General features: G+C 48.8%; 1 protein-coding gene across 3 annotated transcripts in view; it reads right to left on the bottom strand.

The window, feature by feature from the left end:
* Nucleotides 1–26,749, bottom strand: part of LOC125642395 (Krueppel-like factor 5) — a 91,828-nt gene that overhangs the window by 14,919 nt on the left and 50,160 nt on the right. For 2 of the 3 annotated variants that reach the window (XM_075132379.1, XM_048863686.2), the window contains exon 2: nucleotides 3,343–3,387. The exons of the other annotated variant lie outside the window; for it this stretch is intronic. In XM_075132379.1, the coding sequence (XP_074988480.1) occupies nucleotides 3,343–3,372 (30 nt within the window). In that variant the 5' untranslated portion in view covers nucleotides 3,373–3,387. The remainder of the gene's footprint in view (nucleotides 1–3,342; nucleotides 3,388–26,749) is intronic. 3 annotated transcript variants of the gene reach the window in all.

Genomic DNA, 26,749 nt, shown 5'->3' on the forward strand with positions numbered 1-26,749 from the left:
ATATCATCAAACTCCAGATTCCTTCATGATTCCTATCTGACAGAGCATCTTCTGGACATGCTCCCATTGATTCAACAGTCTAAGGGCAGCAGCGTACTAAGAAATTCAACCCCTAGCATCTGACGACTCAAACTGTGCTCTGTGGTTAACGATACTACCAATAATACTCCTTAATGGAGCTGCAGCCTTTAATTATGTGGTTACCCATGTGTCATTCTTATTACATAGACCTCATATACTCACTCATATGTAACAGAGCTGGCAAAACAGTCCAGTTTCCCTGGGCCCTGCAGATACAGGCTGGCTGAGCCCACTGAATACTGCAAGAAACCACGCTCATCTCTTCACCGCCCACTGCGCATTCTGCCAGAAGGCTTTGCAGCAATGAACAGCATCGCTATGCGCCAACGTCTTCCCTGGTGCAACCTGACTGCCATCAATGGAGACTAATTGGGCCCAAGGTGTTTTACTCACCCTTCACATTAGATGGCACAAGACATGTCTATATCTCCTTCAAAAGATTCCCAGACTTTGCCCAATCGAGAGCCATACTGGCAATGCGCCAGGAAGCGAGAACCACGCCTAATTTGTATTTAATGGAGCAAGTATTGCAGCCGCCCTGCTCTTTAAAATGGAGGCAGCTCCCTGACACTACATGTCCCAGCATGCAATGCTCCATCTTGATCAGAGCCGTTTGGCTGGGACATGAAATCTCCAACAGGCTGCTGCAGAACTGTACAGGCTGCACTGGGACCTTCGGCTGCTGTCGGCTGCACCTAGACTAGCAAGAAGTGTTCTACCCACCTGTCTGGTGTTATTAGCATATCATCCTCATCAAGCCAGATGTGCTGGAAAGCTCCCAGCTATCACTAGAGGGGACATTGTCAAAGCAGGGGGGTGAGGGATAGTTTGATGCCCCAATAAGTTCAGCTTGTGTTAAATGTCTGACCTATTCCCCTAGGTGCTATAGGTTCAAACACTCTCCTTTGATCTGGGACCACCCCTGTGTCACAGTGACAGACAATATGGACCAGAGCCACAAAGTGCAAACCTAGAATCAGATCAAACTCTGAACTTTTCCAACGTTTCAGAGATGTTTGCACTCAGGTATTGGGGCTGGGCTCATTCTAGGGACACGCCCACACTGAAGTTTGGATCTGACTCCCAATTTCCACAGCATTAGTATCCGTGGTTCTTATTTGGACTCATCCCTGCGTGAGGACTGCACAGAGCCCTTGGAGCTCTGCCTGCTCTCACCTGGTTTTTCTGCACTCGTGCCACTCCAGCCTGTTATTTTTAGAGGCAGGAATCAGATCACTGCTAGGCAGTACCAGGGGCTCTCCCTCCGCCTCTGAATGCCGCACATACCTGAGCAATGAAATGACCCACTCGCCAGGGAGATGGAGGAGGGAAGTGTGGGTGTCACACATATTTTACTTCTAAGGTTCCCTTATCTCTGGTATTTTGATTTCTTGCCTTCACTTTACAGGAAAGGAGTTTTTCTAAGAGGTTTCCATAAGGATGCCCAGATCCTCCAAGGTATTTAGGCACCTAACTTGCACTGAAATCAAGGGGAGTTAGGCACCTAAATAGCTTTGAGGATCTGGTCCACTGGGTCTTTGTGCATTAATTCCATGCTGCTCTATTTAATCCTGTGAATTCTCAGACCGGGACTCCTTAACCCCCACCTCACCTCTGCAAACTTCACTGAACCACCAATAATAATAAATTACACCATCTGCTGCCCCCAAAGGCATCTGCTGCATCTGCTGCCCCCAAAGGAGACTCAGCAAACTGAATCTACCTCTCCCATTACAGAAATGCAGCCAGCTCAGGGATGGGATGGGGCAGCTGATTAGCAGCAGCCCACAAGCCCATTGTGTGGAACAGGAAGTGAAGAATACTGTACCCAGGCTCAGCTGGAGCACCATTTATAGGCCAGCAGAAGGGGATGATCTGAGCCCAGATACAAGCAGGATTACAGTGCAGGGGCTAGCCCAGGTAAGTGCAGTGGAACCTGGAGTAGTTGCCAGGACACCCCTTTGTGTGTCATCTGAAAGGCAATCCCCCTGGCATCAAAGCGCACCCGTAACACGGTAATTGGACACTGGCTCTATCCTGGGTCCCAGGGAAGAGTGTTTTTACTGTTGTATGACTACGCCTGCGTTGTGCCAGGCACTTTACAAGAACATCATAAGAGACACTCCCTGCCCTCAGCGCTTCTCAAAGGCGGCCACCGTGGCCACATCACGCCAAAACAAACAAACAAACAAAACCTAGGGGCTTTTCTTGCAGCCACAGCCTCCTGGGCTGTGATTGGGCAGGAGGGAGGGCAAAGTAGTGGACCTTCCCCGGTGCTCCTGGATTCACTGCCCTGGTGTTGGTTGCTGGGGCCGCCAGCAGGGGTTGGGCCCTGCCCACCTCTGGAGACACCTGGGGCACAGCGCTGGAGGAATAAACAGCTGGTGAGATCCCCACCTTCCCAGGGGCGGTGGGCTTTGGGCTTCAGGCTTCAGCTACAGTCTCCAGCGGCACGCTTCGGGCTCCATCCCTTGGCCCCATCCTCCGGCCGCAGAGCTTCGGGCTCCGGCTACGGGGCTTCAGCCCCCCATTGCCTCCCCAACCACTCCCATCGCCACTGGTCCCTGCTGCCTCCCTCGACCCTCCATCCCGGGCTTAACTTGTCCAAGACTGAGTAAGGCTGCTGTGAAAAGTGATACTTTATGTTTGTTAATATCACTTTTCACAACAGACTGGCTAGCTAGCTATCAATCAATGACAGTGATTTGGATGTGTGTATGTGCCTATTTATTTGGTTTTCCTAAAGCTAATTAAGTATTTTAGGAAAAAGTTTGAAAGTGGCCACCAGCAAGAGTTGGTGGCTGCTCTGAGGCCACCCAAAAATTTGTCCCGAGAACACCTAGCAGACAATACGGAAGGAGGGAGAAGGAAGTAGGTGGAACCCATTTTACAGCTGTAGCATAGAGGTGTGGAGAGATTCAGGGTCTTGCCTGTAGTCACGTATGGAGCGTGATAGAGCCAGGAACGGAACCAGATCTCCTAAGCCCCAAGCCAGAGCTTTCACCACAAGACTCCCCTTCCAATCAGCAGTACAGCTCATCTACAGCGTGTACTGCATCCAGTGTGGTGGGGAGAGGGACAGGGAGCGGAGAATTCAGCACGCTCTATTTACAGTTTCTTGGCCCTTAATTGGGTTCTTAGTGAACACCGGGGATACATCTGCAAAGGAGAAACCAGCTGCATTTCACGAAGGCACCCGCTACCCGAGTGAGCTTTACGGGTGGCAGAAATACGCATATGTAGAATAATAAAAACCTTCACCTCCATAGTAAGCGGCATTCGCTGCTCCATCCTCAGTGCAGTAAGCTGTGGAATAAACACAGCCCGTTACTGGGCAGTCGTGATGCAGTTCATAGTAAACACGAGACTCAGCATCCTATGGAACTTTACCCCCAGACAGGCCAAGGCATGCACGCGGACACGCACGTCTCCATTAACACTTATCACACTGTACCAAACCCAGTGGCCCTGCTGAGCAGCCATGTTGCCATGGAAGCTCAGGGTATGAATGACTCGGACGGGCCAGGGGCCTGGCTGTTGGAGAGAAACACTCCGCACAAGGGCCCTGCAGAGCAATGTGTGCTTTGCTAGCCGGTTGGCTGTGGCTTTCTTAATGCTGGCTGCCATTTTGCATGTGCACCGGGGACTGTCCTTCCATGCCTGGCTGCACCTCAGCAGCCCTCTCCCAATGTCGTTAGTACCACTGGCCGATCAGAAGGACCAAACACGCACACATGAGAGCCAGTGAGCTAGAGAGCTGCTGCTCCCTCTGCTTAATAACCCCGATGGCTGCTACCTGTGACTCCATCTGGTCCCAGCTGCTGTCAGCAGGTTCCCCCCAGTCCGTCCCCCCCCCCCCAGCAGCTGCCTTCATCTCCCAGAGGATAGGGGTCTACTTTCCACTGTTGCTTGGTGATAGTTGCTAGGAAACACAGGGCTAACCATTCTTTCTGCCAGCATCCCCAAGAGGGCATCCATAGCAACAGCACCCCACCAGCACAGGCGGTGCAACTACATAGGCATCACCTTGGGGGAAGCCAACAAGCCTGCCAAGGCCAGCGGGGCCCCACCGTGGGCCAGCCAAACCCAGCAGAACGCAACGGACCCCAAGACTAGTTTAATTAGGGAAAAAAGCCTCCTTTGTAATTTGCATGGTCTGTTTTTTAATGCCTATTTCTTTGAAACTCCACTCCAAACAGCGAACTGTTTGAATGCATTTGGAATCAATTTACATTTGTTTTCCCTAATGTTTCTGGCAGAGCTGCAAATCTTTGCAAATCTGCACACAAAATGGAAACTGTTCTAGAAAAGGGTGGGTTTGTTTGCAAGAAATTGTGAATTTGTGTGGGGGAAATTCTGCAACAAAATTCTACCTTGTGACAATATCACAAATGTCCCTACATTTATTCCTGTGGCAAAATTACCTATGGAACACATTTACACATTTTGCTGCAGGATCCATCCAAAAATTCAAAATAAAACAATAAAGTCATGGGGGAGGTTTCATGGTTTTAGACTGTGGTCAGGAATCCTAGATCAATGGTCCTTTTCCATAACACAACCTCTTTTTCCATACCAGCACTCCCGAATCCCCTGCCCGTGCAGCCATTTAGTAAAATTGGGAATGCAGTGATCATGACCCTCCAGTTGAGAGCCCATGCCCTCAAGTTTTGAGGAATAAGTTAGTGCTCTGTGTTCAGAGCTGTGGCCTGGTGCTCTGAGCACAGAACTGCGAGCCAAGGAGATACATTCAAACCCCAGAGCTAACACCAGGTAGATCCTGGGCTCAGAATGGAACAAAAGAGAACACCAGCTCCTTTGATCCATGAGTTTTTATGGCTGAGCCTGTGGACGAGTCACTCAGCATCCCTCCTGCCTCCGTTTTTCTACATGTTAAATGTGGGGTGATACTATTTACCTCCCTTCCAGGCAGATGAGGGTTATGAGGATAAGCTGATGTCTGAAAATCATTATGTAAGTGGTTACTATTGCTGTCCGCCCCACCCTATGATCTGAGGGCATCAATGCCCCTCGTTTCTAAGCTCAGCAGTAAATCCTATTTCTTCCTTATAGAATGTGGGGAACCCATTATCCTTGGGTTTGGAGAGTGGGAGCAGGGTATGGAATTATGCTGCTTTGCCCCGATCTGCCACTTTCAGCACTTTTCTTGCTTTCCTTGTGGACAATGCATGTCCGGGGGATAAACCAACCAGTCAGATGAGTTGGGAGCTGGTTCTCGGCCTGCTCAGCGGACCTCGGATCTCACTTCTCTGAAGAGGCCTAATCCTCCCTGAGGGACAAAGAGGGATTTCCTGGGGTCGCTGGGTGGGTCTGCTGCCAGGGCGGACATTCTTCAGGTCGATGGGGAAAGCTACCATGCCAAACCCCGCGGAGCTTGGTGACCCCTGACTTCCCAGACAGAAACGGATCACCTTCTATTTGGGAATAAACAGGCTGGAAACACAGACATTATGAAAGGAACAAGACTTGTGGGGAATGAGCGAAGACAAGAATCGCAGTGTGAGGCCCATAGAAGCTATTCCCAAATCCTCATAACCCCTGTGAGGTCAGGCAGTAACATTGTCTGTTTGTGAGATGGGAGGAAACAGGAGAGAAGTGACTTGCCCATGGCCACCCAGCAAATAAGTGTTAGATCAGGGACTCATGCTCTCCAGCTGTCAGCCCCACTAAGCAATGCTGCCTATGAAGACAGGAGTCCTTCAAGCCCTCGGCTCCACTAGCCAGCCCTGCCCTTTCAAGGAAGCAGTCTGAACAGATGAACATAGCAAATTCAGACCTTTGTTAGCACTCTGGAAAAAGCAAAGCGTGGCTTAGCCAGAATGGCCGACTGAGTCCAGGGCCGGGAGGGTGGTAGGCAAGAGCAGTTAAAAGTTTTACGTCTGGTCCATAATGTGCAGACCTGCCACAGCTCCACCAAAGCACTAATGGAAAGGGACAGCAGCCAGGCATCCAACTTGCTTGTGACCAGACCCTGTGAGAAGGCTTGACATACTTTGAAACTTGCAAGGATCTCCAGGGGGAAGATGAGTGCCTCCCCGGTAAGCTCGGCCTGCATCGAAGCTGTTTGTTGTTTTTATGATAGGTTTTCCCTGGAACGCTTTTGTTCTGAATAAACAGTACTTTGCGTAATACAGGCTGGCAGGCCACTGGTTAACCCTGTCATTGCCCCTAAGACAAGAGGACTAAAGTCAGACCCACAGTGGATTGCAGGAGGAACCGCATCCGAAATCCAGAGGTAGAGAGTTGTGTGATTCTGCTCCAAGACCGGTGACAGCTCGAGGCCTGTGACCTAACTGGGGGCCCTCCCGGAGGGGATCAGAGATGCAGTTACCTCAGAACTGTGCCACCAGTGTAAGGCCTTTAGGTACAAACATATCCCTGGGCTTCTAAACAAATCAGCCCTACAGAGGAGGAGGTGCCCTGTGACAGATTTCAGTGGATGGAGCTAGTCCTTTGGTCTCCTTCTAGCCCATCCATGCCATTTCCTGTGACTCCTCAGATTAACTAGCACTAGCTGGAGGGAGCTACAGGTCAGAGGAAGCAGGCATATCGACTGACCTTGTTAAGTGACAAACACACCAGGTAAGAGTGTCAAATAACCTAAAAGCACAAAACATCCCCATTGCGAAAATGAAAAAGCAAATCTCATGACATGCATGCAACACAAATCCCACAATGAGTGTGCATTGCCCATCCTTCACAGGCATGCAACATGGACCACATGATGAGCGTCCATCACCAGCACATCACAGGCGTGCAACACAAACCCCACGATGAGTATTCATCACCAACCCATCACAGGCGTGCAACATGAATCCCACCATATGCATGCAGCAGAAAGCCCATGACTGATGCACACCATAGTTTGGTTTCTGCTTCCTCTTCCTGGGCTATTCAGTCAAGGGATTGGAAGGCAAACAAGAAATTGTCTCTGATGCTGGGTCAATGAGTGACACGGATAATGGCTTCTATTAAAGACAAAGGGAAGATGCAGCATGAGCCTTTCCTAGTGTAACTGCCTATCCGAACCCATCACTCTATGACCTATCTATCAGAACAGCAAAACAGAGTCATCTGAAAACCTCTTCCATTCATTTCCTTATGCTTGGTGCTCCATTGGTCGGGAATTAGATGCACAGCACATGCCAGTGTCATCGGGCCCAATTCGTCAGTGGTCCTGATCTCAGCACCTCCTAGGATCAAGGGCTCAGGGACTACTGATGATGTTTTGGCTCGAACGTTTTCTGGCCAGAACTGGAAGATCTTTGAGATAATGCACCTCACCCGAACCCACTCCATCAGCCAGGCCAGGATGCTCAGGCTCAGCAAGTTGCATAAGCATTGGCCCGCTTCAGTTCTGCACATTCACAGGCAATGAATTTCCACAAACCTTAAAGTGTGAGATAACCGGGTCTGTACTGGTAAGAGAGGCAGGGCGGGGGTGGGTAGTGCGAGGACAAAGACCCTCTCACTCCCACTCCTCTTGCAATAAGGAGGCAGAAGATCCAGACTGGGTTTTTAGACCTCCTGGAAACAATTCCTTGCTGTGATGCTGGATCGGAAGTCAACCAGTTGGTGTCCTCTATCCCCTCCTCTGGAGAACAGGCTGCCTCTTCTGAGCTAGTCCCACAAGAAGGAGACATTTTTTTTGTCACCCTATGATTCTTTCTCTCTTTCTTTCTTTCTTCTCTGCTTCTTTCCAACAAGAACCCCTCCCACCCCCAAAATGCACTATACATTTCAGGAATCTTCTCTCCTCCAGTAATATCTCTGAGCCCCGTTCCGCTCCAATTCTAGAGTAACTGAGCCCGGTGGAATAAGCGAGAGCTGAATTAGGCTCTCTGTTCCCATGGCACTGGAATGGTGAGAGCAGAGTCCTGGTCACAGCAGCACACTGTAAGGAATGGGATCTTTCGGCTTGTGGCTTAACTGTTATTGTTCTCTAGGGTACGCCCATACTGCAGGGGGGAGCCAGCCTCCCAGCCCAGACAGACAGACTCGCGCTAGCAGGGCTTGACCTAGCACGTTAAAAATAGCCGTGTGGACGTTGTAGTTGAGATCAGGGGGCTACCCAGAGTGTGCACCGGAGCCGCAACATCCAACACTGCTTTTTTTACCACACTATCTGGAGCCCAGCTTTGTGGGTATATCTACACTGGAGATGAGGTGATCGCTTCCAACTGAGGTAGAAGTAAACATGCTAGCTGTGACTGAGCTAGCATGCTAGACAGAGCAGTGTCGCCATGGTGGCATGGGAGGAGGGGTGAGCTACACCCCCCCCCAGCAGTATCCCATCTTAGACCCTAGTCATGGACTGGGAATCTAGCCTGGCCTAGCCCATCCCGCTTCCCACACCGTCACAGCTGCATTGCTAGTTTTAGCAAGCTAGCTCAGTCACAGCTAGCGAGCATATGTCCACCCACGCTGACAATTACACCTCCAGCTCATGTGTGGACATACCCACAGGTGTGAGTGTGACAAAAGCCACTTGAAAGCAGAATGCTCCTAGAAGGGCTCTCTCCTTACGCGCGCCGGGAATCACAGAGAAGTGGGCATTAGCCAAGCCTTCCCACGGAGGGGAGTACGCAGTGCTCTGCTGCCGCTCCCCCAGCTTGCCTGCAAGCACAGGAGCAGCCCGCTCACTTGTAACGCTGCCCATTGAGATCTTCAAACAACTTCGCTCCCTCACTAAAGAGGCTGTTACTAGCGCAGGTTGGAAAATATGCATCAGACCCACTTTTCCCTTGGAAAATGCTGTTTCCACTACACCAAAATATTTCACAACCTCGTACAGATTGTGACGAAACTGCATTTTGAAAAATAAAAATACGAAAAGCCTTTTTTTTTTTTTTAAAGTGTTGGAACTTCCCCTTTTGATATTTCCAGAACAAAAAACTTCCGGTTTTTCATTTTCAAATGGCGATAGCTGACATATTTTAAACAATAAAATGCAATTAAGTAAGGGTCAAAATCAAACAAAATGTTTTCACTGATCCCAAATGGCTTTTTTTTTTCAGATTTTGTTTTGCAAAAAAAAATCATAATTTTGGCCTTTCCCAAATTGGGATGAAAAAAATGTAACATCTGGAATTTTTTTGTGGGATGAAAAACCATTTTTGGACCAGCTCTAGCTGTTTGCATGCACAATTGCTATGCTTGTCCCTGGGCTGACTGAGGAAAGTGCAGGTGAGGACTCAGTGATGTGCTAACCTAGTCACCTATTAGGTTCTCCTCAATTACATGAAAAGTCAATGAGCTGGTGCTTTAATGTCAATCATTTCCTCTATGCCTGCCACAAAGAGAAAAAGGATTTAACTCTTTCCCTGGCTCACTGACAAGTACCTAGCTTGGGATGAGGTTATGGGCAGTAACAATACTTGGGATGTTTAGAGTAGCAGCCGTGTTAGTCTGTATCCGCAAAAAGAAAAGGAGGACTTGCGGCACCTTAGAGACTAACAAATTTATTAGAGCATAAGCTTTCGTGAGCTACAGCCCACTTTATCGGATGCATAGAATGGTATTAGTTGGGGATTGGTCCTGCTTTGAGCAAGGGTTTGGACTAGATGACCTCCTGAGGTCCCTTCCAACCCTGATATTCTATGATTCTGTTAACATATAGTAAGAAGATATATATATACATACAGAGAAGGTGGAAGTTGCCATACAAACTGTAAGAGGCTAATTAATTAAGATCAGCAGGAGAAAAAATACTTGGGATGTCTAGATACTGCAGGGAGACACACTCCAGAAATTATTATACTGAAAGCCTTTAGTACTTTCTAGCAGGGAATCACCAAGCTTTTTACAGAACAAATGAATTCATCCTCTCAACTCCAAGTGAGTAGGTATCAGCAGTGCCAGGTTTACAATGGCTCCCGTGGCTCCCTGGAGCCAGGCCCATGCCTAGAAGGGGCTCTGGCCTGCTCCGCTTGCACTGAGCCCCGAGACCCCGCTCCTCCCCCTGCCCACTACTTGCTCCTCTCCGCCCCCTGGCCCCACCCCCTGCTCCTCTCAGCCCCCTGGCCAGACCCCAGTGCACCTCCGGCTCTGGGCAGTCTCTGCTTCCCACCACCTATGGGCCCCACTTGTCTCCCCAGAGCTGAGCCACCTGGGACTGGTGCAGAAGCCTGGCCAGCCTCAGCCAGGTGTGTGGGGACGTGGGGCGGGAGGGTGGGAGACAGTGTGGAGGGCTTGGCTGGGCAGGTCCTGGCCTGGGTGATTGCGCCACTCCCGAGGGTCCAGAACGATTCCCCGCCCTGGGACCAGCCCAGCAGACACAGTCACCTCCCAGCAGGGCTGGTGAGTGCGGCCAGGAAACAGGGCTTGGGGGAGTGGGTCCGTGGGGAGTCTGGGGCGGTGCTGGACTGCGAAGGGGCAGAGAAGATCTGTGTGTGTTGGGGTACTAGTGCATGGGGGTTCTGTGTGGGGGGTGCTGGGCAGTTGTGGTGGGGCTGTGGGCAGGGGTGGTGTTGTGCAGGGCGCTGTGCATTTGTGGGTGGGTCTCGTGGGGCGCTGGGCATAGTGGGCCCTGGGGTCTCTGGCCGAGTTGGGGGGTATTGGGCACGGGGGGGGGGCTGTGTGGCGTGGCATGGGCCTGCCCCCCGAGGGGAAGGGGCACGCTGGCAGCACAGGGCCGGGCAGGCCACTGTGTGTCTGGCAACTGCTGGTTTGTAAATAGTGCCCTCGCATTGGGTGGAGCAGGGCCACCCCTTCCATGCCATGCCCCATTGCCTCTGGCTGGCCCCCGGCTCCAGGGACTGACCTCCCATGCCATGCTCCATTGCCTCCATGGGGACCCACAAATATGTTTGGCGCCGGGCCCACAAAAGGTTAATCCGGCCCTGGGTATCAGAACCATTTTTCCAGAGGAAACTGAGGCTCAGAGAGGTGAACTGACTTGTCCTAGACTAGACAGCAGGTCAGTTGTAGAGGCAAGAGCAGAATCCAAAAGTACTGGGCTTTGGCCACCAGACTGTAGTGTGCCCTACCCCACCCAGCCAAAAAAAAGGGGGAAGGGAAAAACACTTAAGAAAATAAAATTTTCATTTCCAATTTTATCATCAAAAAAATCCCTGAACAGTTTTGTACAAAACCATACCATACCATTTCATTTCTTTTGAAAATTTTCACAAAAATTAAAATGTAATTTTCGAGTCACACAGATGATGCCACGGGATCCTTAGCCTCTCCAAAGAGACAGCCAACAAGGGAAGCAGTTACCAGAATGGCTATCCACTATGACCTGAGCTGAAATCCACCAATTCAATCCAGGATGGCCACCAAACAGGAACAATTTGGTGCTGCTGTCTCAGTCTGGATTCAAACCAATGCCCTAGAGGTCGAACGTTCCATAAAACCAAGATCACATCCTTTCTCCAGGGCCATCCAGTCAGTCCCAATTTAGTCCCTTTTAGAAAAGAAAATTTAAAGCATCCTTTCATCATGAAAACTCATGTTTTAAAAACTGACTAATCTGGGGGGACAGACAAAACAATGGCTTATGCGCCCCCTGCCGTTTCAGCAGCAACAGCAGGCAATGATCACAGTACCTAGAACTGTGCTGATCAGTTCAGGCTGCTGGTTTGATGATTAGGTGCTGTATAAGCTGAAGCTATTAACTAACAAACAACCATAGCAACATCAGGTGTTTTCAGCACCCAAGCAGGGAATCAATGTCTGCTAAAAACAGAAAAGGATCATTACATTGGTAGTGGGGGGGAAAAGCCATTCAGCATTCCTCCAGGATTTTGATTTCTGACCACTCCAACCCAACGTATTTGCCATCGGGTGCTTGCCGTGATACCAGCTTTGAACCTGCTCCTGCAAACAGGTAGGACCTGGTTCAGAGCCTCGTGAAGTGAATGGGACGTCGTCAACAGTCTTTCATTCAGGTTTCAGAGTAACAGCCGTGTTAGTCTGTATTCGCAAAAAGAAAAGGAGTACTTGTGGCACCTTAGAGACTAACCAATTTATTTGAGCATAAGCTTTCGTGAGCTACAGCTCACTTCATCGGATGCATCCGATGAAGTGAGCTGTAGCTCACGAAAGCTTATGCTCAAATAAATTGGTTAGTCTCTAAGTCTTTCATTCAGGACCCTTTATGATGATGATGGTTTATTTTGGTAGTGCCTAGGGGCTGATGGACAAGAGGTCCATTATGCTATGCTAATCACTGTACAAATACAGACCCGGCCTCAAAGAGCTTTCAGTCTCAACAGATAAGGAAGACAAAGGGCAGGGGAAAGGAAATAGCAGACAAGGCCCTTAAGCATGGGTGTCGCTTTACTCACCTGAGTAGACCCACAAAAGCCAGTGAGACTACTGGTGTGAATAAAGTTACACAGGTGCTACAGCGATACAGGTTCTGGACTTCCATGTGTATGAGTGGGGCTTCCCGCTAGTAGCTAGGCCACATACAAAACTCAGCAAAAGCAGCTCTTCTTTAGTTCCAATAGGAGAGACTTGTTGTTTTGAAGCTGAAGAACTAGGATTCTAATCCCACCTCTTCAAGTGTGTGGCAGGAACCCAGATCCAAATCCACAAAGGTACGTAAGCTCCTAACGTCCATGGAAATCAGCAGCAGTTAGGAGCCTAAACACCTTGTGGCTCTGGACCCAAGTCTGTTGTCTGCAGGCATGGATCTGTTACAGTGCAACCACTTTCCCCTCGCACACACACACACACACCTGCTAGGAACACAGTTTCCAAGCTCCTAAAAAGGAATTACCAACAATAGGAAGGAAAGACATCAATCAGAAGTCATGACAAGTTCTTGGCAGCACCCCTTTAAAAATGTGTGTTATAAATAGAATGTATTTATATACAGATTTGGTTCCGTATCAGCATTTATTGTCCCTTTAGTTAAATATTGACCTGTACAAATATTTGCATCTCTGATCATTCAGTCTTGATATTGACCTCAACTGAAGTCAGTTTCTGTTTGTTGCCTCATTTGTTCTAGAACTCTCTGAGTATAAGAATTAGTGATAGCACAGGCAGCCCGGCCTACTAGGAGAAAAGTCTGAGATTCCTTTCAAGCAACTCCGCACACACAAACAGAGGGCCAAATACTCAGCCAGTGTGTATCATCATAGCTCCAAGGCAATCAATGCACCCAGATCCCCAGCTGGTGCAAACTGGCCACAGTTCCATTGAAGTTAATGGGTCAAATTCTCAGCTGGCATAAATTGGCGTCTCTCCACTACAGCCTCCACTTAGTATCAACCCCAGCCAGCTAGCACAACTTTACAGGTGTTAAACTGTGTCTGCACTATGTGCTAAGTGGGGATTCCAGTGGGGTTACCTACCTCAGGGTTGCTAACTCAATATAAAAAAATCACATTGTTCCCTAGTGTACACAAGGCCCCTGGGGTTATGACCACACTACAGCTTTCTACCTTGAGTTAATGGATTGCCACTTAACTGGAGGTAGCTAACATGGTTGTAATCCCTAGGATGGGCACCTTATATAGGTTTGTTCCAGGTTTGGGAGTTAAGAGCCTAAATACCTTTGAAGATCTGGGTCAAAGTTTCAGGGTAAACCGCACACATTTATGTCCTGCAACAAAGTTTATGGAGCGTCTGCAAAGGCATTGGCTCCCCTGATTTAGTTGGCGATGGTAGAAAACTCGTGCATGCAAACCCGGAGAGCCTGAGAAAACCCCTCAAAAGCCTGAAGTTGGGCAGAGGTGTTCAGCTTTTGCAGGCAGGATGGGGGAAATTTCCTAATCAACACTATTTTTCAGAAATCCGCTGCTCGCTTCGCTGAGGCTGGTGCACAGAGAAGACCCAGTCTAAATCCAAGCTCTAAACCCTAGGTCCAAGCTCCAGCGTCTACCAAACAGAAAATGAGAGGACACATTTGACTGGGGCTTTGGGAAAGGGAGCAGAAACAACCGTGAATCCATAACTGTCATGGTAAGACCTCCCTTAGCAGCACTACAGGCCCTGGCCTTGGATCGAGCTCTTGTTCTGTGTTACGCATAGCTGTACTGAACCTGGGCTGTTGCCATTGATGGAGTCTGTATCTATGGAAAATAACCTAGTCTTCTGAATGAAATATTCCAGATAAGTGACCGGACTGAGGGGCACCCCCATCAGACATTAGTGCAACTGCAGACTCTGCTATCCCCAAGTTGAAGAGGACTCCCTACCTGTCCAACATTATTCATAGATTATAAGGCCAAAAGGGACTTCTGTGACAATCTACTCTGACCTCTTGTGTAGCACAGGCCCTGGGGCTCCCCTGAATTAACTCCTGCTGGACATAGAGTAATCTTTTAATGCAGGGTTTGTTAAGCAACCTTTTTTCCCCACCCTTATGATTCCTGGACAACTCCAGGTCTGGTTATTTGGGCCCTTTCTTAGCAGCAACCCTGCTCCAGATCTGTTATTGCCCTGATCTACAGTATCTTCTCTCATCTCACTGTGGAAGATATCTCTCCTGACACACACAGCACAACTGCAAATGCTTCTGCGCTGGTCCTCCAGAGCTAACAAATAATACTTCTTGTGCAGAATAGACAGCTGAGGGAGTTGGCAGACAGGCAGTGAAGCAGTCTCAGAATTTATCGCTCCCCAGGCTAAGCCTCTCAGGAGGAACCATAGCGTTAACCTGGGTCAATACTTGGATCCCCAGGAGGCCTGCATTTGGGAAGGCAGGAAATCACAGCTCAGACTTTCCAAAGGAATCGTTTCCAATGTAAATTCAGGCTCTTGTAATTTGTTAGCTAGTATAGGTCATTAAGAGCCTGATCCCTGGCCCACCCAAGTCAGCTGGCATCTTCTCTGCCCCAAGCCCTGGTAGAGCCCATATTAGCAGAGCATTGGTGCACTGAGCTGCATGAGGTCAAAGCCTTCGATGCCTTCAACTACCTGTGACAGGGACTGCTAAAGGACTGCAGCCAGCTGGAGCCTACCACGCTCCTGTTATTAGTTATTTTTCAGCCCGCACCAAGACCAGGGCCCCATCATGTTGGGGGCTGTACGCGCACACTGTGACAGATAGCTCCTGCCCCCAAGAGCTTAGTCTAAACAGACAGACCCAGGCTGGGCAGAGAACCAAAACATACAGAAACTTTCCCACGAGCACAGTCCAGAACAGAACCCCAGAATGTCTCCTGACATCCCAGCCAGTGGCCTGCCCACTAGACTGCACTGCCTCTGCTCCGGTAGGGCTGCCTCGTTGGAAAAGTATTTACTTTTTTAACACCTGTTTTGAAAGGCAGGTTTTCGGTGGGAGTCATGTAGCATGTCCTTCCACTCTGAAAAGTAGTTCTTGGTGGAGGGATTAATCTGATATAAACAGTAGGTGGGGGAAGCTCACGGGGAGGCCAGATTCTGATCTCAGGCCAAATATGGATTCTTCCCTGGATTCACACTGGTGTAACTGAGACCAGAATCTGCCCCTGCCGCTTCTTGACAGCTGTCACCATATATACTGCACTGCGTTTTCTGTCTGAACTTTCCTCCTCCTTTAGCTCCTCCAGGTAGCTAAGCTCCAACGGCCCCTTGTCTCCTCCTCCCCATGAGCCTGGTTGCCTTTTTCAGGCATGATTAGTGACCCAACAGCCTCTGCCAGCTCCAACTTTGCAAACTGGGAGTACAAACAAAATTCCATAGCTGCTGACTAGTATTTGCATTGGAAAGGTGGCCTGAAAGGGGCCAGAAAGGGAAGGTTCCTGGGGCGATGGAAGGGGAGGGGAGAGGGAGTTTAAAACTGCCACATCTCAAGCCTTCTTCTGCTTCCTCCCGTCAACCCCCAGCTACAGTTTGATCCAAAGTCCATTGAAATCAACAGAAAGGCTCCCGCGGACTTCAGTGAGCGTTGGATCCAGGCCTGTAGTGAACTACGGTAAGAGCCTTAATGCAGCGTAGTTCATCCTCCTGTCACGTGCTCCTGCAGCGCTGTAGCCAGCCTGCAGGGAAAGGCAGCAGTTTCCTATGAAGCATTGTTGCAAGGGGAATGCTAGGACGGAGCAGGAGTTCATGGCTTTTCTTATGAAGCGGATGCTGGAGCTTTCAGGAACTTCTCGGACTCTCCATGCTTTTCCTGTGGCACTGGGAGCCCTCGAGGTGGAACACAGCAGAACTGCACCAGCCCCTCTGTGCATGGGGCTGTCCATATTTACAGAAAGAGAGCCAGGTTTGCCACATACCAATTGCACAAGTGTATATGGCTTGGTGATATTTGAATATGAATAGACTACCTTCATTGTGCTGAATGAACAGGATCTCAATTCTTTCCCCATGGAAATCATACCCACTCTCCTCCTTCTTATAAGGGCTGGCTCAGATCTGAACTCCTGGGCCTGATTCTCCTTCTGTTTAAATCCATCCCTTTCACAGGATTTACGCCTAATTACAGCTGGCTGGGAATTTCCAACAAAACAGTTTTTCATTAAAAAAAACAACGTCCCAATTTGTGGAAACTGAACCATTTTGCAGGAAAGGGTCAGTTCTGACTAACGCTTCCACTTGAAAAGTTTCAAAGTTGTCAAAATTTGCTGTTTTGCCATTTTCTAAACAAATCTTTTCACTTTTGCAGTGCAAAATGACTTCACTTTGAAATTTTAGCTAAGAATAGTAACAAAAAACGTTAAATGATTGGAAGCAAAATGAAACATTTTGAAATGATCAGAATGAAACACTTCACTTGACCTGAACCAATTTTTTCTAAGATTTTTCAGTTCATAAAAACTTTCAAACTTTTGACTTTTCCTTCCACGGGAAATGTTTCCAAAAACCTGAAAACATTCACAGGATGGGAAAAACATTTTCTGCCAACCTTTGTTCCTGATCTACACCAGCATGAGAGGAGAATAAGGCCCATAAACATTTGCCCAGTTCAGCAAAATAAAAAGCAAGTCTCAATTTGCGTTGGCAGATAACAGGCAGCCTGGTTCTTCCATCCCTTCCCAGGTCTTTGTTCCCATCTCTGAACAGTCAGGATCTGCTCCAGCACATATGGGAAATGCAACATCTCACAAAAGCTTCCAGCACCACACGACGTATGAAATTTACCCATCTGTGGCATATCATGGTAACACTATGCACATGCCGATCTCAGACGCATGCATGTTTCTACAGCACAGTGTCAGGCCTTGTGCGACCTACATCCCTGCTTTCTCAGCCAGTGAGCACACACAGAGTCACACATATTTTGATCAATAGTGCCAAGTACTTTAGCAGATTAAATGGTATTTACAAATAAATGACCGAGACACCGATTCTGTGGAAATGATTCCCACTGGCCAAATTCTGCTCCTATTTACACAGGTGCAAATCTGTGATTCCAATGGGAATGCTGGGGCTAAGCTACCCACCCAGCACTAGTGGAGTACTTAGGTGTAACTAAAGGCAGCATTTGGCTCTTACAAATCATTATGAATCACTAGTTTATCTAGCTAATGAGTGTAAATCTAATTTTCCATTGCCTCAGCAAATGGCCACGTTATGTCAGGATGTGGCAATGCAATGGTATCACTAATTGATGCAACGCTGAGGCGTCAAGACCTCTGAACTACACCGGTGACTCTTCAACTGCCCTTCAAGCCAGACAGAACCTTGAAAATGGGGCTGTCCCATTAATTAATTTCATCCATAGCCTCATCCAACTGCCCGGTACAGTGTGTGGTGGCATAACATTCTGTATAACGTGCATTCATTTATAAGGATTATTTTTTGTATTACCATAGCACCGATGGGACCCGTACAAACCCAGGACAAAAGAAATTGGTCCTTATCCCAGAAAGCCTGCAATCTATTCCTTACTAAAATACAGTCCCGTGAACCAGCCCCTGAGGGCAGAGGCAGCTGGAGCTGTCAAACCCCATGAAAAGCCAGCAGTGCCCAGCACACTTAATGTAGATACTGGTGGGGAAAGACTACAAAATGGTTTGTGAAAGCTGGGACAGGATCAAGTGGTTGAGGCCAAACTTGCCTCATTATTTACAGTGGTGAAGGACCAGCCAGCTCCTTGTGCGCTGAAGTCATCGGCTGATCAGTGACACCTTGCACACGGCTTTTGTGAAAAGGTCCTGGGAAAGCCCGTTATCAGGTGCCTTGATCTGGAGTGCCAATAATGGCTCAGCCCGGCAGCCAAGGAAACAACCTGAGAACATCTTGTTCCAGCGCCATTTCATTTCCTTGAACTCCTTCCTGCTACCGCATCTGCTCCTTTCTGACCCACATTTCACAACCCCAGACCTCCTTGTGGAGTGAAAGGGGCATGCTCCAAGCAGCAGGGGAAGCAAGACTCAGAATGGATCAGACAAGGGGAGCTCAGATCAGCTTAGGTGGGGCCAAAGGGAGCTCCAAGCACTGCAGTCATAGGGGCCACACTGAGGGAGCTTGGAGCATCAGATGGACTGGACAGAATTCAGGAGCAAGCTTCCCACTAGAGCTGGATGTATTTTTTTCAACAAATTGGGGATTTTAAACCAAAAAATGAATTTTCTGGAGTCCAAAACTATTTGCTGAATTCAGGTCAAATTCCACAAATAGTTTTGGTTGGGGAAAAAAAATCACAGAAGAGTCAAACCATTTTGTATTGACTTTTCAACTCAGAATGCTGTTTTGATTTTAAATTTGGCGGGTTTTAAAGGGAAAAAAAGGCATACAACATCCAAAACAAAGTGGAAAACTCGAAGAAATTTTCTCTTGGGGCTACTTGAAACATTTCACTCAATTCAAAACGGAATTTTTTTAATTTGACCAAAAAAATTGAAATTTTTTTCTTCCAGCTGAATCAGGTTTCCAATTGTTTCTTTTCATTTCAGCCCCTGAACCAAAAATTCCATCACTTGCTCAGCCTTATTTCCCACAGAGTCACTAGGGGATATCTCAGAGCACTGAGGGCTTTCTCCTTTAGTCCCCTTTGTACCCTGTCGCAGAGTCCTTCCCTCACACAGGGCATGGGGCCCTTTCCATTTACTTCAACGTGGGTCAGATCAGGTGCCCAGAGAGCTGCTCAAGGCCATCCATGCATGACTGCAGAGCAAACAGAGGTGCTGACTTCCCCTTGAGAGTGAGAATGGTCCCTCCATAACACAGTCAGCCTGAGTAAAGCACCCAACCACACCTCAACACATCAGGGGCTTGCTGTTACCCTACTGCTGTTGTTTGGTGCTGTACATTTCACTGCATGTATTTCTAGCTCTGGAGAAATGATTACCGAGGGAGATCATCAAACCCAACTGTGACGTTGCACTCTATATGATTTTATAAAAATATGCTAATGAGTGTGAATATAATTTAACTGGAATATGCTTCATGCAAAAGGTCTCTTGTAAGGTATCATTGCAAAGCTTATAATCTACTAAGTGTGGTCATCCTATTTGTATGTATGTATCATTCTTGTATCTGAAACTAGAAATATGAAATATAACTCTGAGGGCCTATTGTAATTATGCAAAGCATGGGCCATTAATGGTGGTTTGGAATCTTGATGGCTCCCAGTACCCAGGACAATTGACTACAGAGGCTGCTGCCAAGTGGGTAATGAAGTCTTACCATGCTATGTGATCATGTCACCTGAACTGGAATCCATCTTTAACCTGGTGCTTTTCCATTTAGAAGGAGGGATGGGAACCCAGAGAGGGACAAAGGATTCCCACCTTGTGCAAAAGATATAGAAGGCGGTGGAACAGAACAAAGGGGGCTGCAGTCATGAGAAATCCCCTAGCTACCACCTGAGCTGGAACAAGGAATGTACCAGGGAAAGGATTGTGCCCAGACTAGGAAGGGGTCCAGTCTGTGATAGAAGCTTACTGAAACATCTCTGAGGGTGAGATTTTATCTATATTCAGCTTTCTTACTGGATTAGGCTTACACTTGCATGTTTTATTTTATTTTTCTTGGTAATTCACTTTGTTCTGTCTGTTGTTACTTGGAATCACTTAAATCCTACTTTCTGTATTTAATAAAATCACTTTTTACTTATTAATTAACCCAGAGTATGTATTAATACCTGGGGCGGGGCAAAGAGCTGTGCATCTCTCTCTATCGGTGTTATAGAGGGCAAACAATTTATGCGTTTACCCTGTATAAGCTTTATACAGGGTAAAACGGATTTATTTGGGGTTTGGACCCCATTGGGAGCTGGGTATCTGAATGCTGAAGACAGGAGCATTTCTTAAGCGGTTTTCAGTTAAGCCTGCAGCTTTTGGGGGACCAGGTTCAGACCTGGGTCTGTGTTTGTTGCAGGCTAGCGTGTCTGGCACAACCAGGCAGGGCACTGAAGTCCCAAGCTGCCAGGGAAAACAGGCTCAGGGGTAGTCTCAACACATCAGGGGGCAGTCCCCAAGGGGTTTCTGTGACCCAACCCGTCACACCAACCTCTGGTCTCCTACTGCCCCATTCAGTCGTGATCAGCGCCCTGGGTACCATACACCCCTGGACCTCACTCTGACAGTGCAGCCCCAAGCTCCCAGCATGCGATAAATGGGCACAGATCCCATTGGAGTCGTCTGACAGCAGGCATGCCACGGCATGGGCTAACAGCAGGGAAGAGGTTAATAAGGCAGGCGGGTGTCTCCTAGAGTACGTCCACACAGCTGCTGAGAGGTAAATTCTGCTGCAGGTAGGTGTTCAAGCACTAGGCTCCACTCAAGCTACTGCCTACAAGTGGCAACACTGGCTACCCGCCCAAGCCCAACCCTGTCCAACCCCCCAAGTACATAGCGCCGCGCTGCTACACTTAGGCACTTGCTCAAACAGAGCTGGCGTGTGTCCACCCCCCCGAGCTTGAATTTACATCGCCCAGCTGCTATGTAGACATTGAGCCTTTGCCACCACTTACATAAATGTAAATCCAGAGTGACACTAGTTACTCTGACACTGGGGAGTGACGCTGGACTTATACTGGGTGGAATCTGGCTCTTTAGCTAAGTGGCCAGCACAAGCCATTGAATTCCCTCGATCACTCCTATAATCCACTGGTAATTGCCACTAGCTTGGTACAATCTGAACCACTTCATTTTAACCCAGGATCATTAACCCCTTCATGCCCTCACTGGTGTCCCCTAGAACCTCCATCCAGATGATCAGAGCCGTCAAGGCAGAGTAGGAAGAGGCACAGGACCCATCTGCTGTTCAGCATGGAAGGCATTAAACTCCATCCTCACCTCCCATGGCTACGTGTTCACTTCCTCCTAGAAGCTTTGCCTGAGCATGGAAACCTGAGCCCTTTTCACATGATCTCACTCCTCTTGGCAGGGGCCCAGACACAGCTGATTTCACTGCAGGATCCGGGCAGGAGCAAAGAATTACATCAGGCCACAAGGAAATCAAAGGGGGGCTCCTTGCACAATCAGAGGGCTCAACCCTGCTCCTGTGCGAGGCAGTGGCAAAACTCCTGACAAGGATCAGGATCAGGCCCAAGCCCAGCATGCAATGGGGACAAAGGAAGAGGAAGGGGGCTGGGTGTCTTAGGAAATTGGCAAGGAGATATGGAGCTTCTTACCTACCACCAGTTCAAACCCAGCCCAGGGTGGTAGAGATCACCTGCAGGTATCATCTGAGGTGTGTCAATGACCTACGTGACTCTGTGTCTCAGGCTGATTTCTGGGGGCTCGGTCTCTAGTCACATCACCAAAACCACCATCCATCTTGTGTTCTCAGCAGGGAGACCAAGGGCTGAAGAAAATATGGGGACTAACATTCTCTCTCACTCTTAAGGTATGTCTGCACTACAGTATAAGCCCAGAGTTTGAACTCAGGCTCAAGCCTAACACTCCTTCCGTCTACACGCAAATTGTGCTAGCCCAGGACTTTGTGGGAGTGGAGGGTCTGAGCCTGAGACATGCCAGGACCCAGGGTTCAAGCCCTATCACTTTGCAGTGTAGATGCAGCCCCACTGGACTCGGGTGCTGAGAGCCTGCCAAAAGTATTTCACAATCCCACGGGCTGACTTTCCATGTCCTCTAGACAATCAAATTTTACCACATTGCATCATGACCAAAGGGCTAGAGTGGCCACATTTTGGGAGGGCGCTAGGAAGTCTGGGATATGGGTGGATAGACTCAGACCCACATGATGCAGTATAGACACTGAAGCTGCAGGTTGGGACCCAGGATTCAACAATTCCTAACCTGTGGTTACAAATCAGTTAAGATGCACAAGCCCCAGGATAACAAACCCAGGGTCTGCTACTCGAGTTGTGCTAAGCCTGGGCTTACATTGCAGTGTAGATGCACATAGAGATGGCAGAGGTGAGGCACTGAGTAGCGGAGCAGGGAGCTTGTCATGATCTACCTGTCCTGGGGTGTAAACAGAGGTCTCCCGAATTGTCTGCCAAGCATCTGATCCACATTGGCAGGTCATTTATGGTGTAAACCACAGCAAGGAGAAGAGGAAAGAGCAGGGCCAGCCAAAGCAGATTGCTAAGGGAGTGACCTGAGCTGTCTACGTGTGGATTCCCAGAGAACTTGGAATGGGGAGTGCTTGCTATTAATTACAAAGGCCCAGATATTGTGGGTGCTAGCTGCTGGGAAGGGGCAGTGGATTTTAAGGCCAGAGGGACCTCCAGAGGATCCAGTCGGACTTGTCTATAACAGGCCACTAATGCCACCCAAGCATATCAAGCCCATTGGCCAAAATTAAACCAAAGTATCAGCCCCCAGGAGACTCAATTATTTGGGGCCACAGGCAGAGAATAGGAGGGACCCAGGCCCCCTAGCACTCAGGACCCCTGCAGTGGCAGGGAATTGATCAAGTGAGATAAATGCAGCTGTTCTGCCAGCACAGGGATGGCTGGTGGGTGAGGGAAGAGCACGGAGCGCTTTGCTGAGCCTTTCTTCCCCCGCTGGCATAGGCTGCACACCACAGCTGCTGGGATTGTGCATGGCCACGCCCCACTGTCCGCAGGCCACGCCTGGGGTTGCAAAAGAACTGGCTCTTCTCCACGAGTTCACAAGCCTGCTGTGTTGCTGCATGGGGGTAGGAGAGGGGCTCCCTGACTCTTTTCCCCACAGGCTCCATTGCACTGAGTACAGATGGGGGTGGTCACTAGAGATGGGCTCAAGCCATGAGTTCTGAATGGGGATCTGGACCCTGAGCCAAGTTCACAGGAGCTCAGATCCGATGCTCTGGGCACGGCCCATCACTCAGTGCCACCTTGCTGACAACTTGAACTGGTTGGAAACCAGCATTTCTTCCCCTCAAAACCATTCAAACAAAAGAAACAATTTTCATTGTTTGAAATTTTCCACCAACGGTTTTGATTTTTTGGGTCAGATGACCGTTTGATTTAAAACAAAGAGTTCCCCTTTGATTCTGTCTGATTCAAGCGGGAATGAAAAATATCAGGTTTTCTCATTTATATTTTGACCGCCTTCTCCCTTTTCTCCCCCTTTTTTTGTTGAACTGGGAAAAGGCAAATGGGGGCTGAGGGGACAAAATTAGAGCATCAAAAATGGTTTGGTTCCATTCAAATAAAAATCAAAATTAGGTTTTTTTTGGTTGGGATTTAAAAAAAAAAAAATCAGAAAACGTAGACTGATTCCAACATTTTTTGCAATAACTTCCACAGGGATCAAAAAGCTGCTTTTCAAGGACAAAACTTTCCGATGGAAAAAACGGGCCACAGCTAGAGAGATCCTAATACATGAAAACTAGCTTCTGTCCCCTGTCAGGAGAGAAGACCATAGGAAAGACTAGTTTTGCACGCTCTGAGATGCTGTCTTAACGATCATCTTGGGTCTATTATTGCCCTGGTGACTCATTCACTGGGAGTAACCTTTTTAATAAACTCCCATCAAGTAGCTCAGAAAACCCCCTTCTCCTGAAGCAAGGATCTCCGAAACTCCCATTTATTCAGCTACCACCCTGAGACAACTTTGAACTCTCTCTCTTCCTCATTTAGAGCTAATAAACAGAAGTGTTTCTCCACACAGATGGCTGCCTCATGGGACATCCTGTCCTGGGAAATCTCAGAGCCTGATACTGAGGCTGGAAGACTTTATCACTAGGCTGAGAATTTCATGCCCATGGCCCTTCTCTCCACATACACAGTATCGCATGGTTAACTGGGAATTTGTAGATCTAAGTACTTCTCTGGCCCTCATAAGGCCATGGTGTCTGAGCAACTGACACTCATTAATGCATTTTGTCTTCAAAACATCCCTTTGATGAAGGGACGCATGATCCCTATTGTATAGATGGGGAAACTGAGGCCCATGGAGCTGAAGTGATGAGTCCAAAGTCACACTGGAACTGAACCCACAGCTTCTATATACTAGTGTGGTGTCATATCCACTAGGCCACCCTTTCTGCCTCTCACATGCCTCTGGATCATTGGGGAAGAGACATGAGGTATAAAAAAATCCACCCATGGCAGTGAGCGTCAGAGCCCAGGTCTACAGACTCGGGCTCGTGCTTTGGCACTATAATTAGCAGTGTAGATGTTCCCATTTGGGCTGGAGATTGGGCTCTGAAACCTGGGGAAGGGGTCTCAGAGCCTGAAGTCCAGTCTGAACGGGAACACCTACAAACCTGGACTCTAAGATGCGGTTTTTTTGCAGTGTAGACTTACCCACTGGGTTTGATTGCCCAGGGGTCTGACCCAGCATGGGAAATCCAACGTTCCTGTTAAAGTGGAGACAGGAATATAGGCTAAATGGTCCAAGACTCATACTGTTCTGCAGCATCCCGGATGGCTGGCAGCACTGAGATTTGATTGGTTAGAGCTCCACAGTGACAGAAATAGCCAGGAGCAAGATGTTGTGAAAGGGGATGTGGCAGCCATTCTGTGCTGCTCAGCCACAGCTGATACCAGATGCTGCTGAGGAGAGAGGGTGAAAAGATTAAATTTAAAACAAGCAGAGACACACTAGCTCTGTTTGCCTTGGTGGTTCCTTGGTAGCTCCCTTGATTAGTAACCTTGAGTCCAGCTGGCTAATCATCTTAACGCTTGGGTTATGACCACTTAATGAAGAGCAATGTGGGGAGGGAGAGAAGCAAACTCCTCGCTTGATTGAGATCAAAGAACAAACTAATCAAGGGTTGATGCCTGTGTTTGCCAGCCTGGCTTTGAAAGAGGCTCCCAATTGTGCAATGCAGGAACCCCTGGAATAACAGACAGGCTGGACAGGAGCTGCCATCACTACAGACAGCAGGCAGAGCTACTCCGCTCACGTGCCAGCCCACAAAATTCCTCCCCTCCTCCAGCCAACCTGAGCCTCCTCCTGCAAAGGGCCCCTTTTGGCTCCGAAAAGCCCCTGGGATGCCTTCTGGATCCAGGATCAGCCCGGTCTTTATAGCTCTATGAAACTGCTGCTATTGCCCCTAGGGATCCTGCCCTGACCGCGGCTGCGTGCCTATGAAAACAAAAGGCCACAGGGGCGGGGGGGGGGGAGGGGGTACAGTCAGCGGCTGGAGTCACAGCCTGTCTTCTGCTCAGTGAAATTGATGAACTCTTGGCTGGCTCTTGGCAGCAAGCGAGCCAGGCTGGGAAATCTTAAGTTAGCCCAGCTGGCTGTGGTTCAGCTTGTGGCATCAGGGTGGCTCCATCCCTGTCCTCACGAGCTGCAAGGTACCGAGCGGGCAAGCAGAGGACTATCAAGGTGCCCCATGTATGCACATTCATGAGGCTCCTGGGGGCTTGCAACTACAGGGCACCCCAACTCCCAACAGAGCTGCATTCTCACAAGTTGACTGACTCGGATTTCCCAGGTTGGGGGTCCACTGGAGGTGGTCTCTCTGATGGCACTCCCTCGAAATGGACACGGGAGGTAACTAGGGCACTGTAACATAGCCTGCTGAAGTCAACAGGCATCTTTCCACTGACTTCAGGTGGCACTGGATCAGGTCTACAGTCAGCAAACCATAATGCAAGCCCCAGAGTCCTGGGAAACGTGGGGTGTTGGAAGTCTGGTCTTAAAACTGGGATCGATCACTTTAAATTCTCTCGGGTTTTCTTGGTCCTGCTTGCAGGCAGGCGGCTCTGTAAGAAAGTCTGTGATCAGAGTCAGTCAGCACTTTGCAGACAGCCAGTCCAGAGCAAGGACAGGTGAGTTATGCCTCTCTGCCTTAGGGGAGCAGTCTGCTTTGTCTCTTGCTGTTTTTGAGGGGGGGACGAGGGGGGATTGTGTTAACATTCTGAATTCTAAGAAATAAAGCCACGTTAGGTTCCAATCTTCCAGCAAGAGTACTGCTGTTTTTATCCAACTTCCTTGTGTGTATGCCATGAATAGCACAGGAAGCCCATGCTTTGTCCTTACTAAGGAAAGTGCCAAAAAGTGTCCTGTATACAGGTATCAAAGTCCAGCCCACAGAGGGTAGGAGGGCATATATTCCCTGGCTGGGACATTACTGATGTTTAGTGCCAGGGAACGGATAGATGAGAGGGGAATGCTGTGTGTGGGAGAGAGATTTCCCTGAATTCCTCCACTACAGCAAATCAATTACTGCCAATATCCTGCCTCCTTCCCAGGCCCTGCATTGGAAGATCGTGCCAGAAGGAATCAGCCCAGAGAGCCCATATCAAAAGGAGAAGTGGCACTTACGCCGGTGCAGATCTGGAGCAGCTCCTGAAACCAAGGGTGTGTCTACACTTGGAGCTGGGGTGTGATACCTGACTCGTGGAGACATACCCATGCTAGCTCTGATTGAGTTAGTGCACTAAAGATAGAGTGCAGCCATGGTGGTG

This window comes from Caretta caretta, chromosome 9, assembly GCF_965140235.1.
Source record: "Caretta caretta isolate rCarCar2 chromosome 9, rCarCar1.hap1, whole genome shotgun sequence".
Lineage (NCBI taxonomy): Eukaryota > Metazoa > Chordata > Testudines > Cheloniidae > Caretta > Caretta caretta.